Here is a 14,861-nt window from a genome sequence, read left to right on the forward strand (position 1 = left end):
GCACTTCTAGCGTTTGTTGAAACGGCTGACCTGTTAGTGGCATGGATTTTAAACGAGAAAGCAGTGACGGGACATCAAATATTTACCCGTTATTTCCTCCTGAAAGACGTCTGTGATCCTATGCGAGAGCTTGAGAATGCAGAGCATTGTGGGAAATGAAGTTTTCTGAGGGCGGAAGCGCGCTGGCTTCTGATTGGTTAGATTACTGTGTGGGTTACAGAACATTTTAATCAGTCCAGACCATACACTTTTAGTGAATACTTCTCAGTGTGCTTTTATTTTTGAAAGTCAATTATGTATGAACAGATAGATAGATAGAGAGATATTTCAAAGTTAAAATTATTTTAATATACATTAAATGTAAATAATTGTAGAAATCTAGAATAAGTTATGTAGAAAAAGAAAACATTCAGCAAAGAGAGAAAGGCAGATGTTAATGTTTTATTTTATTGCTTCTGTCAGTACAACAGAATTTAAATTAATAGACTCCTATGTTGGATGTTGCTGGACTTATATGGTCAAAACGCGCAAATAAGGCGGAGCTCAAGGCTGGGCTCATGAATATTAATGACGCAACTAGACGCTCGACCAGTAGAATTCTGCCGCGTCATCATCGCGTATCAAAACCAGGAAGTGGACAGTCGAGTGAACAGAAAAATTTTAGATATTGAGAGCACTGGGAATATTTTACGGCGTTTTTAAAACAAGTACAAATAGTTTAGACTGTATTAAAACATTTTTTATCTGAAAAAAGGAAACGACGCAGTGAAAGGTGAGTTTTATGTATGTTTACAGTGCAGCTTCACCATAGTTACTGCTACAGCTCTAGACACAGATGTTATGATGCCTGCATATGATGCTACACATAATGCAATATGTATGATTTGCGAACACATTTTTTGTGTAGTAACTTTGGTTACACTTTATTTTAACAAGGTGTCCTTGTTACAGTGCATTTATACATTTAAGTAACGTTACTGAGTAATATTAATTAACTGCATGTACACTACTTATGGTTTGGCTTAGGGTTACTTGCATGTAATTATGCATAATTAATTGTTATTATAATAGTAAGTACATATAACATGTGTAACAAGGACACCTTAAAATAAAGTGTTACCGTGACTTTTATTCTTCTTCATTTTTAAATGCATTTGTTTTGCATATTGCAGTACCAGTAATTGCAGTAGCCCCATTCATGTTGCAATAAAATATCTATTCTCTTCTATATAGTTCAATTCTATTCTTTTTCCAAATTTAATGTGTTTTTATTAATACATAGATGTCCCAGGACTCCTCTACGCTGAGGGAGGAAGGAAACAACCATTTTAAAGCTGGTGATGTGCAACAAGCTCTCAGCTGCTACACCAAAGCTTTAAAGATCAGCGACTGTCAATCCGAGAGTGCGGTTCTGTATCGCAACCGAGCAGCATGCTATCTTAAACTTGAAGACCATACCAAAGCAGAGGCAGATGCCACCAAAGGTAAAAATCTAGGGTTTCACCTTCATGACCAACATCATGTTCATCACTCTAACCGAGTTGTGTTTTTCCCATTCTCAAGCTTTGGACGTGGATCAAGGTGACGTCAAGGCCCGATTCCGTCGAGCGCAGGCTCTGCAGAAGCTCGGACAGTTAGATCAGGCGTTTATGGACGCTCAGATATGTGCACAGTTGGAACCCAAAAATAAAGCTTTCCAGGACCTGCTTAGACAGCTAGGAGCACAGATCCAGCAGAAGGTGGGTTATGAGTGGTGCTTGTGAAGGAATGTATCACTATCATTATTTATGACCTGAAAATGAAGCCATATTTGTGTTTATATACAGGCAACACAGCTCTCCTCCACAGACTCACGAGTTCAACAGATGTTCAAACTCCTTCTGGACAGTTCAGCGTCAATTTCAGACAGACAGAAGGTGGGAAAGGCCGCCTTTAAACTTATTATAATTTATAACATACAGTCTTTGAGATGTTCTCTGTTGCGTTTTAATCAGGCTGCTCAGAATCTGGTGGTGCTTTCGCGGGAGGACGCAGGTGCTGAGCAGATCTTCAGAAACGATGGAGTCAAACTCCTCCAGAATCTTCTCGACACCCAGCAGGAGGATCTGATCCTTTCTGCTCTCAGAACTCTGGTTGGCCTGTGCACCGGACACCAGTCAAGGGTGAGTAACTTCCCCCTCACAATCAAGTTTATTATTTTAACCCAAAGGTCATCTTAAGTTATGCATATTGTTTTGTTTGTAGACCATGGCCATTGTGAACGAGGTGGGCATGGACAGGTTGTGCGGCGTCATGGGTTCTGCTGCTTCCACTGTGTCTCTCTCAGCATGCCATCTGATCCAGGTGATGTTCGAGGCTCTTACGGAGGGCATGAAGAAAGAGATCAGAGGGAAAGATGAGGCCATACTGCCAGGTGAGACGCCAACCTTCACTTTGAGTGACCTACTTTAAGCCCAGAAATAATTTCCAGCAGAGAATTTCTGTTCTACTTCTTTAAGACTAGGTTATGTCAGTTTAAAGACTAAAATAAGTGTTTATGGCCACAGACTTATTATAGTTAACTAAAACTACTTACTTGAAATAAAAAAAAAAGATTAATTAAATAATTAAATGCATTTGAAATTAAATAAAATATAAAAGCCTTTTTATTTCAGCTAGTTGCCAAGGCATAACTTAACTTGTTGAACTAAATAAAAACAAATAGTTTATGCAAACTATATATACATATCTATATATCTATATATCTATATATATATATATATATATATATATATATATATATATATATATATATATATATATATATATATATATATATATATATATACACACACACACAGTGGGTACGGAAAGTATTCAGACCCCCTTAAATTTTTCACTCTTTGTTATATTGCAGCCATTTGCTAAAATCATTTAAGTTAATTTTTTTTCCTCATTAATGTACACACAGCACCCCATATTGACAGAAAAACACAGAATTGTTGACATTTTTGGAGATTTATTAAAAAAGAAAAACTGAAATATCACATGGTCCTAAGTATTCAGACCCGTTGCTCAGTATTCTCAGCACCCTTTTGATCTAATACAGCCATGGGGATTTGGGGATCCTCTGCCATTCCTCCTTGCAGATCCTCTCCAGTTCTGTCAGGTTGGATGGTAAACGTTGGTGGACAGCCATTTTTAGGTCTCTCCGGAGATGCTCAATTGGGTTTAAGTCAGGGCTCTGGCTGGGCCATTCAAGAACAGTCACGGAGTTGTTGTGAAGCCACTCCTTCGTTATTTTAGCTGTGTGCTTAGGGTCATTGTCTTGTTGGAAGGTAAACCTTCGGCCCAGTCTGAGGTCCTGAGCACTCTGGAGAAGGTTTTCGTCCAGGATATCCCTGTACTTGGCTGCATTCATCTTTCCTTCGATTGCAACCAGTCGTCCTGTCCCTGCAGCTGTCCAAAAACACCCCCACAGCATGATGCTGCCACCACCATGCTTCACTGTTGGGACTTTCAGATTGATAAGCTCTTTTCAGATTGATAAGCTCTTTTTGCACTACAAATATATCTGCACAGTTTTGTTTTTATTTAACTGGTTTGCACTCTATCTATTCTGCCATGCGCCTTATGCCACTTTATCTATTTCTTTATTTTTCTACAATGTCCTCATTTGTATAGCTGTATAGTTGTATGTGCATATGTTTAAACTGTATTATCTGTATTTGAACGTGTTTAATGTTAACTGTATGCACCAAGGGTCTGAGAGTAACGCAATTTCAATTCTCTGTATGTATGCGCCGTACATGTGGAAGAATTGACAATAAAGCAGACTTGACTTGACTTGTATTGGACAGGTGATGAGCAGTGCCTGGTTTTCTCCACACATACTGCTTAGAATTAAGGCCAAAAAGTTCTATCTTGGTCTCATCAGACCAGAGAATCTTATTTCTCACCATCTTGTGGTCCTTCAGGTGTTTTTTTGTGTCTTGCACTGAGGAGAGGCTTCCGTCGGGCCACTGTGCCATAAAGCCCCGACTGGTGGAGGGCTGCAGTGATGTTTGACTTTCTACAACTTTCTCCCATCTCCCGACTGCATCTCTGGAGGTCAGCCACAGTGATCTTTGGGTTCTTCTTTACCTCTCTCACCAAGGCTCTTCTCCCCCCGGATTATGGAGGCCACTGTGCTCTTAGGAACCTTAAGTACAGCAGAAATATTTTTGTAACCTTGGCCAGATCTGTGCCTTGCCACAATTCTGTCTCTGAGCTCTTCAGGCAGTTCCTTTGACCTCATGATTCTCATTTGCTCTGACAATTTTGTTTACATAATATGTGTGTACTGTGTATATTTATTATGTGTATATATAAATACACACATGTGTATATATTTAAGAAAAAAAATTAATTTATATATTAAATATATTTAAGTATGATATAAATTTTATATATATATATTATTTTATTTTTTTATATATATATGCAGTGGTGTGGAAAAAGTGTTTATTTTTTTTATTTTTTTTTGCATGTTTGTCACACTTTAATGTTTTTTCAACAAATTGAAATATTAATCAAAGATAACATAAGTAAACACAACATGCAGTTTTTGAACAAAGTTTTTTATTATGAAGGGAAAACAAAATCCAAACCCACATGGCCCTGTGTGAAAAAGTGTTTGCTCCCTAAACCTAATAACTGGTTGGGCCACCCTTAGCAGCAACAACTCAATCAAGCGTTTACGATAACTTGCAATGAGTCTGTTACAGCGCTGTGGAGGAATTTTGGCCCACTCATCTTGGCAGAATTGTTGTAATTCAGCCACATTGGAGGGTTTTCCAGCATGAACCGCCTTTTTAAGGTCATGGCACAGCATCTCAATAGGATTCAGGTCAGGACTTTGACTAGGCCACTCCAAAGTCTTCATTTTGTTTTTCTTCAGCCATTCACAGGTGGATTTGCTGGTGTGTTTTGGATCACTGTCCTGCTGCAGAACTCAAGTTCGCTTCAGCTTGAGGTCACGAACAGATGGCCAGACATTGTCCTTCAGGATTTTTTGGTAGACAGCTGAATTCATGGTTCCATTTATCACAGCAAGTCTTCCAGGTCCTGAAGCAGCAAATATTTTTCTTCAATTTTTTTTCATATTTCCTCCAGTCTGCGAACTTCAAACAGTTTGCAATTATACAAGTATAGTTGTAGGAAATTGCTGTAATAATACATGCAAAACATCCGCTGATGTTATATTGGTACTTATTTCTTGGGTCATAAATATGAAACTGAAATTGCATCAATCTTGAAAATTCTTTGTGTGTATTGCAGAACCTTCCCGTGAGTTGCATTCCATGTTGCGTCATCTAATTGACATGCTTCCTGCATCCAGCGTGTCTGGAGCCGGACGTGACAGCGCCATCAACCTGCTGGTCAAACAGGTGCCACGAAAATCCTTGAAAAACCCTGACAACTCTCTCACCCTGTGGGTCATCGACCAGGGTAAGTTTGACAGGATTTGATCTGCTCTCTTCTGAAATGTAGTAGACATGAGTAGACATCACTGATGTTAGCAATCCTTTGACACCTGAAAAAGTCATTTGATGCCTTTTTGTACTTTTCTTTAGGGCTGAAGAAGATTCTAGAAGTAGCAGGAACTGTACCCGAGGTCGAAGGTGGGCCGCCGCTCACGGACAACACTCCTATGAGCTGCTCCGTTCTGCTTAATAAGCTTTATGATGACCTGAAGAGTGATAAAGAGAGGGAAAACTTCAATAAGCTCTGTGAGGAATATGTCCAGTAAGTCATATATAGGCAGAATTGTGAGAGATAAACTCAGAATTGTGAGAAAAACAGTTCACTCCATTTTCATTTTGACAGGTATCACTTTGGCAGCTCAGATATGGAGAGTAAACTACGAGCGATACAGACGGTCTCTGTACTGCTGCAGGGTCCCAGTGATGTGGGAAATCGCACCCTGGAGCTGAGCGGTATCATAGATGCTGTCATTTCCCTTTGTGCGTCCGAAAACATCACTCATCAGCAGGTGGCAGTGGAGGCGCTCATTCACGCCGCCGGAAAAGCCAAGAGAGCATCCTTCATCACAGCCAATGGCGTGGCTCTACTGAAAGACCTGTACAAGAAGAGCGAAAACGACCGGATACGTGTGCGAGCACTGGTGGTGAGTGGTCAGACTCAAAGACATCGACATTTCAACAGATTTATCTTTTTTCCCTCAATTCTGTACGTTTGGCGTGTGTTTTGTAGGGGTTGTGCAAGCTTGGCTCCGCTGGAGGCACCGATTTCAGCATGAAGCAGTTTGCAGAAGGTTCAACACTTAAACTCGCCAAGCAGTGCAGGAAGTACGTTTTGAGCTTTGCTAATAGACCAATTCAGTGTTTGACGATTTTTGTGGGCGGAGCCTATCTGGTGGCAGAAAATGACTGTTTTCAAGTAGCGTCCTTTAAAAGAATTTTAAAAAAGGCAAATTTGAGTTTATATTTCAAAATTCTGACTTTATTCTCACAGTTATGAGATTATATGTCACAAGGAAAATCAACTCGTCATTCTCTCTTTTCCCCTCGGCTTAGAGTTTATATTCCTGACTTCTGCCTTTTTTTCCTCCAATTTATAAAGTCCAAACTAGAACATATAAATTTGCATTTGCCAGAAAAGGGTCAGAATTGTGAGATAAAATACATAAATGTGATGTAAAAGGTTAATAGCAATAGGTTTAAAAATTATTTCATGCTGTAACTGTAGGGCTAATACAATATGTCCCCTATGAACTGCATATGTTAATATTATGCAGACCTATTGTGTAGAGTAATCATATCAGTTTTCATCCATAGTCTGTCCGTTTAAACGTCTGCCTTTAGTTTCAAATGGTATCTTTGACGACAGTATTCTATAAAAATGATCTGCATTCCGATTCTGACATCCAAAGGCACAAAAGTATTTTTTTCCCCTCATTCCATGGATGTTACCCGTTTCCCTCCACTTGTTACCAGTGTTTTTCTGCCACCTGACTTAACTGTGACGTCTACTCCAAATTGGTCTGTAGCATTATAGTGGTCAGTTTTGCAAGCGCAACCACTCATTTTCACTCAGCAGTTTAACCTTAACTGTCACCGTCCCGTATGCGGGACGCCAAACTTTACTTCAATATACAGTTGGGCAAAAAAGTATTTAGTCAGCCACCAATTGTGCAAGTTCTCCCACTTAAAAAGATGAGAGAGGCCTGTAATTTTCATCATAGGTACACTTCAACTATGAGCACTACCTTTGACACAAATTCTATTCGTTTCCTTTTTTTCCTATCACATGTTTTAGTAATCATCATATATTATATATCATTTGAAAGCTAAAAACCTCAAAATTCATCAAACTGGTGTCATATTCCAAATGTATTACGGTCTTGTAGAATCCAAACTTTTTATAATCTTGACAAAATACATATCATCGGAAAGGTTTGAGTCTCAAGATTTTTTGTGATAGGAGTAAAACTGAGAGAGATATTTATACATTTGTGACAGAAAAATGCATTAAAGCATTAAAAAAATTCAATGGGGTTTGGATGGCACCCGGTGGCTGTTTATGGTATAACGCCTAAACAAAATTGCATAGTAACCTCAATTTTTTTCATATCAATTTCAAATTTGGAACACAACTTATTTAGACATATGGCTTTAATTTTCTGCCAAATTTGGATTAAAACCTATTTTGTAAAATATTGATTTTATATCAAATAAAATAAAAATAGTACAATACATTTTATTTACAGTAAATTTAAACTTTTTTAGGGGGGTGTGACAGTTAACAGGTTAAAAAATCGAGTTTAGACGCTCCGGTCCTTTAAGACAAGGGTTTTCATACTAATGTTGCGAGGCTGAGAAAAGATTTTAGCAAAATGTTTTTTTAGGAGAAACCATTAACCTATTAACGTCATATGTTTAAGGAAAATGGTTTATTTATCATAAAAATATATTTTTATTAATGTAATATTTGTAATTATTATTTTGTGAATATTATGTAAGAAATAGTTTTATTTATTAATGTACAATTTTATTATTAGTTAAATATTTACTATTAAACCAATTATTTGATTTATTAATGGATATATTACTTACTAATATTCATTACTAAAATGTTGTTAATGTTTTATATATTATATTTATATTATATTGCATTATTACAGTTTAAAAGATAAAATAATAAATATTTTATGTTATTTGTATATTTAATAAATTATTTAATGTATACATTTATATATAATTAATGTGTTATTATTATTTAGTGGTTTTTTTAAATATATAATATTATATTTTGTACGTTGATATTACATTTTTACATTGAAAATATAAACATAAAATATAAGAATGTAATATTTATTGATCTATTATACATCTTATAATATTAATATAAAATGTCGTATAAACCTGAAATATTGCACATTATTTACACATAAAAAATATATATATATTTCTTCCTATATTTTAAGGTATAATATATATTTGACCTTATATTTTAAGAAATAGGTATGCCACAAGGGGATCATCATATTTGGGTAGTTTTTATTAATCAAAGACTCTGCTCATATTCAGCTGTTATTCATATGCAGTACCAGAAGCATTTAAACCTATGCAGATGTCTTCATTTTACCCTTTTAATTTTGCCGCTGCAGCAAAAGCAATTTTTATATGGATGTGCATATGTAAAGAAGACCTCTTTAGAGAAGCAGAATGATCTATAATTGCAGAAATGTACATGTAGGTGGCCTTCAGCTGTCTTTCTTTCCCAGGTGGCTCTGCAACGAAGCTCTTCCCCCAACATCCCGACGATGGGCCATCGAGGGTCTGGCCTACCTCACGCTGGACGCCGATGTGAAAGAGGACCTGGTGGAGGATAAGAAAGCCCTTCAGGCCATGTTTGAACTGGCTAAGGTATCGCCTTTCTCTCTGTTTTGGAGATTGCCCATAATGCTAATCGTTGACATCTATGCAACTCCCTCATGTTCTCATTTTCTTTGCAGTCTGAAGACAAAACAGTGTTATATGCAGTTGGATCGACGCTGGTCAACTGCACCAACAGCTATGATGTTGAGAAGCCAGACCCTCAGATGGTGGAACTAGCTAAATATGCTAAACAGCACGTACCCGAGGAGCATCCAAAGGTAAGTGTGTCAAATACGATGCTGAGAATGAACATGTTTTCTCTGTTTACATAATCTTATGTCATTTCAAACCCGTATCACTGTCTTTTTTTTCTGAAGGACTCAAAAGAGGATGTTTAGCAGAGTGTTCATGCTGCTCTTTGAAAGCATATGGTGAACAAAAATCACCATAAATGTAGTCCAGATGATATACTGGCATCTTCTGAAGCCTCGCTTTAGTTTTGTATGAAAACAAACATTGCTCTTTTCCGTCATTTTGTTATGGAAAAAAAGAAAGTCACAGGGATTTGAAACAACATGAGGGTGAATAAATGCAATTTTTATATTATAGTGATGTCTCATCACGTTTTCATGTAGGATGCCCAGTCGTTTGTAGAGAAGAGATTGGTGAAGCTCTTGGAGGCCGGGGTGGTGTCAGCGTTGGTTTGTATGGTGAAACAAGAGAGTCCCGCCCTCACAGAGGCCTGCAGAGAGTGTATCGCCAGGTCTGCTTTCAATTTGATCATGTCTAAATATTCTGAAGCACAATCAATTTGAAAAATTCTGGCCTAATTCAAAGGCTGCCACTGTAAAAGTCATTTATTTGCACTCCAGTTTTGGCCCTTTCCCACTGCTGGCAGAACTGCTGTCCCAAATTCAGATTAAGCCTTGGCTCAAATTGTTCCATCAGAGGAGATTGTTTGAAAATGGATTTCAGTGTGCAAAATGGCTATTCTCCATCCAAGGAAATGGCCCCTTTATCAGATTAATTAAAGTCTCTCTTCCTCTCCCTGACAGGGTGATTTTGGCTCTGGTGGAGAGACAGCAGGACAGAGGGTTAGTTGTGGCACAAGGAGGAGGAAAAGTAAGTATATTCTTCATCTCGCCTGTTGACTTTCAGAATGAGAAAATTTCACACCATTATTTTAATGTACATTACCGTTCAAATGTTTGTGATTGGTAAGATTAGAAATAGTGCTGTCAAACAATTAATTGCGAAAAATCGCATCCAAAATAAAAGTTTTGTTTACATAATATACAGTATGTGTGTATACTGTGTATATTTATTATGTATATATAAATACACACACATACAGTATATATTTTGAAAATATTTACATGTTTATACACATATATATATATTCTTATATTTTATATTATATATAAATATATTTAATATATAAACAACATATTTTTCTTAAATATACATGCATGTGTGTGTGTGTGTGTATAATAAATATACACAGTATGCACACATTATGTAAACAAACTTATTTTGGATGCGATTAATCGCGATTAATCATTTGACAGCACTATTTATTATAAATATAAACACATGCATGTATATATTTAAGAAATATAAGTTGTTTATATATCAAATATATTTTATATAATATAAAATATAAGAATATGAATATATAAATGTATAAACGTAAATATACACAAACACATATATAATGTAAACAAAAAATAAAAGTTACATTATATATGTATGTTTACTGTGTATATTTATTATGTATATAGAAATACATACACATACAGTATATATTTTGAAAACATTTATTTGTTTAAAGGGGAACAATTATGCAAAAATCACTTTTATAAGGTGTTTGAACACAGTTGTGTGGCCGCAGTGTGTGTAACAACCAGCCTATAATGGTAAAAATCCACCCACTCATTTTTTTATAATCTAAAAAAATCATAAACAGTCTCTCAGAATGAGCTGTTTCAGATTCTCCCTCTGTTCACGTCACTGAGGGGGAAAAGTCCCGCACATTTGTGACGCTGCCCTATAAGAATAGACACAACCCTGAGTGAGAGGCAGCTGTCCACAGTCTACTGCGTAGACTCGGGCTCCAAATGAAGCTCTACTGCGCTGACTCGGGCTCCAAATGAAGCTCTACTGCGCTGACTCGGGCTCCAAATGAAGCTCTACTGCGCTGACTCGGGCTCCAAATGAAGCTCTACTGCGTAGACTCGGGCTCCAAATGAAGCTCTACTGCGCAGACTCGGGCTCCAAATGAAGCTCCACTGCGTAGACTCGGGCTCCAAATGAAGCTCTACTGCGCAGACTCGGGCTCCAAATGAAGCTCTACTGCGTAGACTCGGGCTCCAAATGAAGCTCTACTGCGCAGACTCGGGCTCCAAATGAAGCTCTACTGCGCAGACTCGGGCTCCAAATGAAGCTCTACTGCGCAGACTCGGGCTCCAAATGAAGCTCTACTGCGCAGACTCGGGCTCCAAATGAAGCTCTACTGCGCAGACTCGGGCTCCAAATGAAGCTCTACTGCGCTGACTCGGGCTCCAAATGAAGCTCTACTGCGCTGACTCGGGCTCCAAATGACGTCATTTACTCAAGATGGCAACAGCCATACTGAGATGTATTCGCTTCACTTTTCTACTGTGGAAGGAAGCGGAGACGCGTCGTCCATCTTTTTTTACAGTCTATGGTAGGGATCAATACCAACACTTCGTGCGCGAACGTCTGCTCCAGATAAAGTAAGTATCACACGTTTGTTTTCCAAACTGCCCTTCTGAAAGAGCTTCTTGGCACTCTGTAAGGCTAATGATGCTAAAGCTACCATTGTCTCTGTCTGTTTTCACTGGTGCTGTCTTCATGAATGATTGTGAATAGGAATGTGGTGGTTAAATGTTGCAAATGAAAGCAACGTGAGTCAATCGCTTGAGTTTGTTAAGCTCATAATCACGAGTGGGACTTATAAAGTTTGTGATAGCATGCCATGCACCATGAGACCAGCTATGTTGTCATTTTTATCCCGCCGTGCTCCCCGTCTGTGTAATTCATAAACGCAAATTTATTATGCACAGTATAATCAGATGACGGACTTTGAAACAGAGTATGTTTTCTGTAAAGATAACAGGCTATGGAATGATAACAAATATATTTTATCTGTAAAGATAAAATATATTTTGAGCTAAAACTTCACATACACACTCTGGGGACATCAGAGACTTATTTTACATCTTGTAAAAAGGAGCATAATAGGTCCCCTTTAAAAATACAGTAATAATGTGAAATATATTACAATTTAAAATAACTGTTTCTATTTTAATATATAAAAATTTAAATGGAAATATTTTGTAACATTACTTGTCTTTACTGTCACTTTTGATTAATTTAATGCATCTTTGCTGAAAAAAGTGTAACTTTCATTCAAAAGCAAAAATCTCACTGAACCCAAAATTTTTGAGTGACAACATGTGACCGTTTTCTTGTTTGCTTGATGCAGGCCTTGCTACCGCTAGTTTCCGAGAGCACAGATCGGGGTAAGATCAAAGCAGCGCAAGCGCTGGCTAAGATCACCATCACATCCAACCCTGAGATTGCATTTCCGGGCGAGAGGGTATGTCAGCAAATTATTTCAGCCTTCTCTCTGATTGCAATCAGGAATTGAATGTCTAATGTCTTGATTTGTGTGTTTGTGTAGGTCTTTGAGGTGGTTAGACCCCTGGTCAGTCTTTTGGCGCTGGACTGCACAATGCTGCAGAACTTTGAGGCTCTGATGGCCCTCACCAACCTGGCTGGCATCAGTGAGAGACTCAGGTTAGCTATCACTATTTCCGATTTGAATCGGAAATTTAAAGGAATATTTCACCCAAAAATTGTAATTTGATAAAAATGTACTTAGCCTCAGGCTATGCAAGATGTAGATGTGTTTTTTATTTATTTTTTTTCATCTGAAGAGATTTGGAGAAATTTGGCATTATATTACTTGCTCACCAATGGACCCTCTGCAGTGAATGGGTGCCATCAGAATGAGAGTCCAAACAGCAGATAAAAACATCACAAGTAATCCACACCACTCCAGTCCATTAATTAATGCCTTGTGAAGTGAAAAACTGCGTGTCTTTTAGATAACAATTCCATCATTAAGAGGTTTTTAACTTAAAACCGTTGCTTCTGGCTAAAATACAAGTCCTCATTCCATAGTATTACTTTCTCCAGTGAAATTTAATTTTAATTTGAAACCGACTTAATGATGGAATTTATTTATTACAAGCACGCAGATTTTCGCTTTACAAGATATTGGTTGATGGACTGGAGTTGTGTGGATTACTTGTGGATTGTTGTGGATTCTGACGGCACCCATTCACTGCAGAGGGTCCATTGGTGAGCAAGTGATGTAATGCTAATTACAATTTGTAGTTTCACCAAATCTGTTCCGATGAAGAAACAAACTCATCTACATCTTCTATGGCCAGAGGTTTACTTGAAAATCAAGTAAATTTTCAGCAAGTTTTTATTTTTGGTGAACTATTCCATTAAGCCACTGAACAACAGAACAACCCAACCATCAAAACCACATTTCAATCCCACAGGCAGAAGATCATCAAGGAGAAAGCTGTGCCTAAAATAGAGGGCTACATGTTTGAGGAGCACGACATGGTCCGAGCTGCTGCCACGGAGTGTATGTGCAATCTGGCCTTAAGCTCTGAGGTACGTCACGTGACCGTATGTGTTTTTGGACTGTGATCTGAATCCTTCTAGAAAAGACTGATTTTGTGGTTTTCTTTCATGCATCAGGTGCAGAAGTGTTACTTGGCTACAGACAGTGACCGTCTCAAGCTGCTGGTGCTCTATAGTGGTGAAGATGATGAGAGTCTGAGGAAGGCTGCGTCAGGCACGCTGGCCGTGCTGACCGGAGAGATGCCCGAGCTGTGTACACGTATTCCTGACACAGTGAGTACAGATGAGTCTTACTTGATTAAGAAATCCTCACATTCTTCATCTCAATTCACATACTTTTCTGTAGACGAGCCACTGGCTGGAGATCTTCCAGGCTCTGCTGCTCAGTGAAAGTCAGGACCTGCGGCATCGTGGGGCGGTCATCGTAATGAACCTCATGCAGGCTGACAAAAGTTTGGCTGAGAAACTGATGGAGAGCGAAGCTCTGGAGATCCTCTCTGTCCTGGCTAAAGGAGACGATCCCAAACAGACCTCCGTTCAGAAAGCCGCCCAGCGCTGCCTGGATCTGGCTATGGAGTATGGCCTCATTCGAAACAACGAGGGCGGAGTCTATGGTAATACAATGTGATGCAGTATATGGAGGGTGTATTTTCCACTTGTTCACTATGGGTAAAAATGTAGCACACATTTCATACTGTCTACAGAGACCAAATATTAGGTTTATTCACTTCCATTCCGTTACGTGCACTCAATTTATTTTACACACACATTCCAAAATATACTTTTATTCATTCCCCTTATATGTGTGATGAGCACACTGAAAGTATTGATCATATTTCTGCCTTGGAACATTTGTTTGATATCATGAATATTCAGGTCTTAATTGTTGAATGTGAAATTATGTATTCTGGTTTTATATAAACACTAGTTTTGTTTCAGGTTTGGTGGTCTTGTTTTTATTCTTAACAGTTAAGTAGATTTGGTTGGGTTTAATATTTCTGACTTTCCGCACTGTTTTGCAACTACTAGTCATTTAAAAAAAAAATATTAAATATATAACCAGTGGAATTTGTATTTATTTATTTTTTAACCTTTGTTTCTGACATGAGAATTGTTTGACTTTGTGACATTTAGCTCATATTGGCAATACCTACTGTTTTATGTTTCATAATAGGTCAAATCCTTAATTTTTTAATTTTGTGACTGCTGATAATTGGGAGGGGTTTCTAATCATTTATTTATTTTTCCTTTGTATTCCCTTTTCATATTTAAAAGGGCAAAAACATTCATTTACATAAAACATTCTATTAAATA

At 37.8% G+C, this 14,861-nt stretch overlaps 2 protein-coding genes across 3 annotated transcripts in view; one reads left to right on the top strand and one right to left on the bottom strand.

Annotated features, from left to right (window-relative positions):
* Positions 1 to 148, bottom strand: part of LOC306866976 (alpha-mannosidase 2x-like) — a 34,107-nt gene extending 33,959 nt beyond the window's left edge. Inside the window, exon 1 of one of the 2 annotated variants that reach the window (XM_079412439.1) lies at positions 87 to 148. The gene's annotated coding sequence lies outside the window, so the exon portion shown is untranslated. The remainder of the gene's footprint in view (positions 1 to 86) is intronic. The other variant, XM_079412438.1, reaches the window with a different exon arrangement.
* Positions 149 to 604: 456 nt separating this feature from the next.
* Positions 605 to 14,487, top strand: LOC306866398 (protein unc-45 homolog A-like). The gene is made up of 19 exons (XM_079411586.1): positions 605 to 772; positions 1,283 to 1,484; positions 1,564 to 1,739; positions 1,827 to 1,916; positions 1,995 to 2,162; positions 2,245 to 2,413; positions 5,299 to 5,469; positions 5,595 to 5,766; positions 5,848 to 6,148; positions 6,235 to 6,329; positions 8,768 to 8,909; positions 8,999 to 9,139; positions 9,497 to 9,624; positions 9,917 to 9,983; positions 12,370 to 12,483; positions 12,568 to 12,683; positions 13,460 to 13,577; positions 13,665 to 13,820; positions 13,894 to 14,487. The coding sequence occupies exons 2-19, from the start codon at positions 1,283 to 1,285 to the stop codon at positions 14,173 to 14,175; spliced, it is 2,808 nt and encodes a 935-aa protein (XP_079267712.1). The 5' UTR covers positions 605 to 772; the 3' UTR covers positions 14,176 to 14,487.
* Positions 14,488 to 14,861: the final 374 nt, after the last annotated feature.

This window comes from Barbus barbus (assembly GCF_936440315.1).
Source record: "Barbus barbus genome assembly, chromosome: 48".
Lineage (NCBI taxonomy): Eukaryota > Metazoa > Chordata > Actinopteri > Cypriniformes > Cyprinidae > Barbus > Barbus barbus.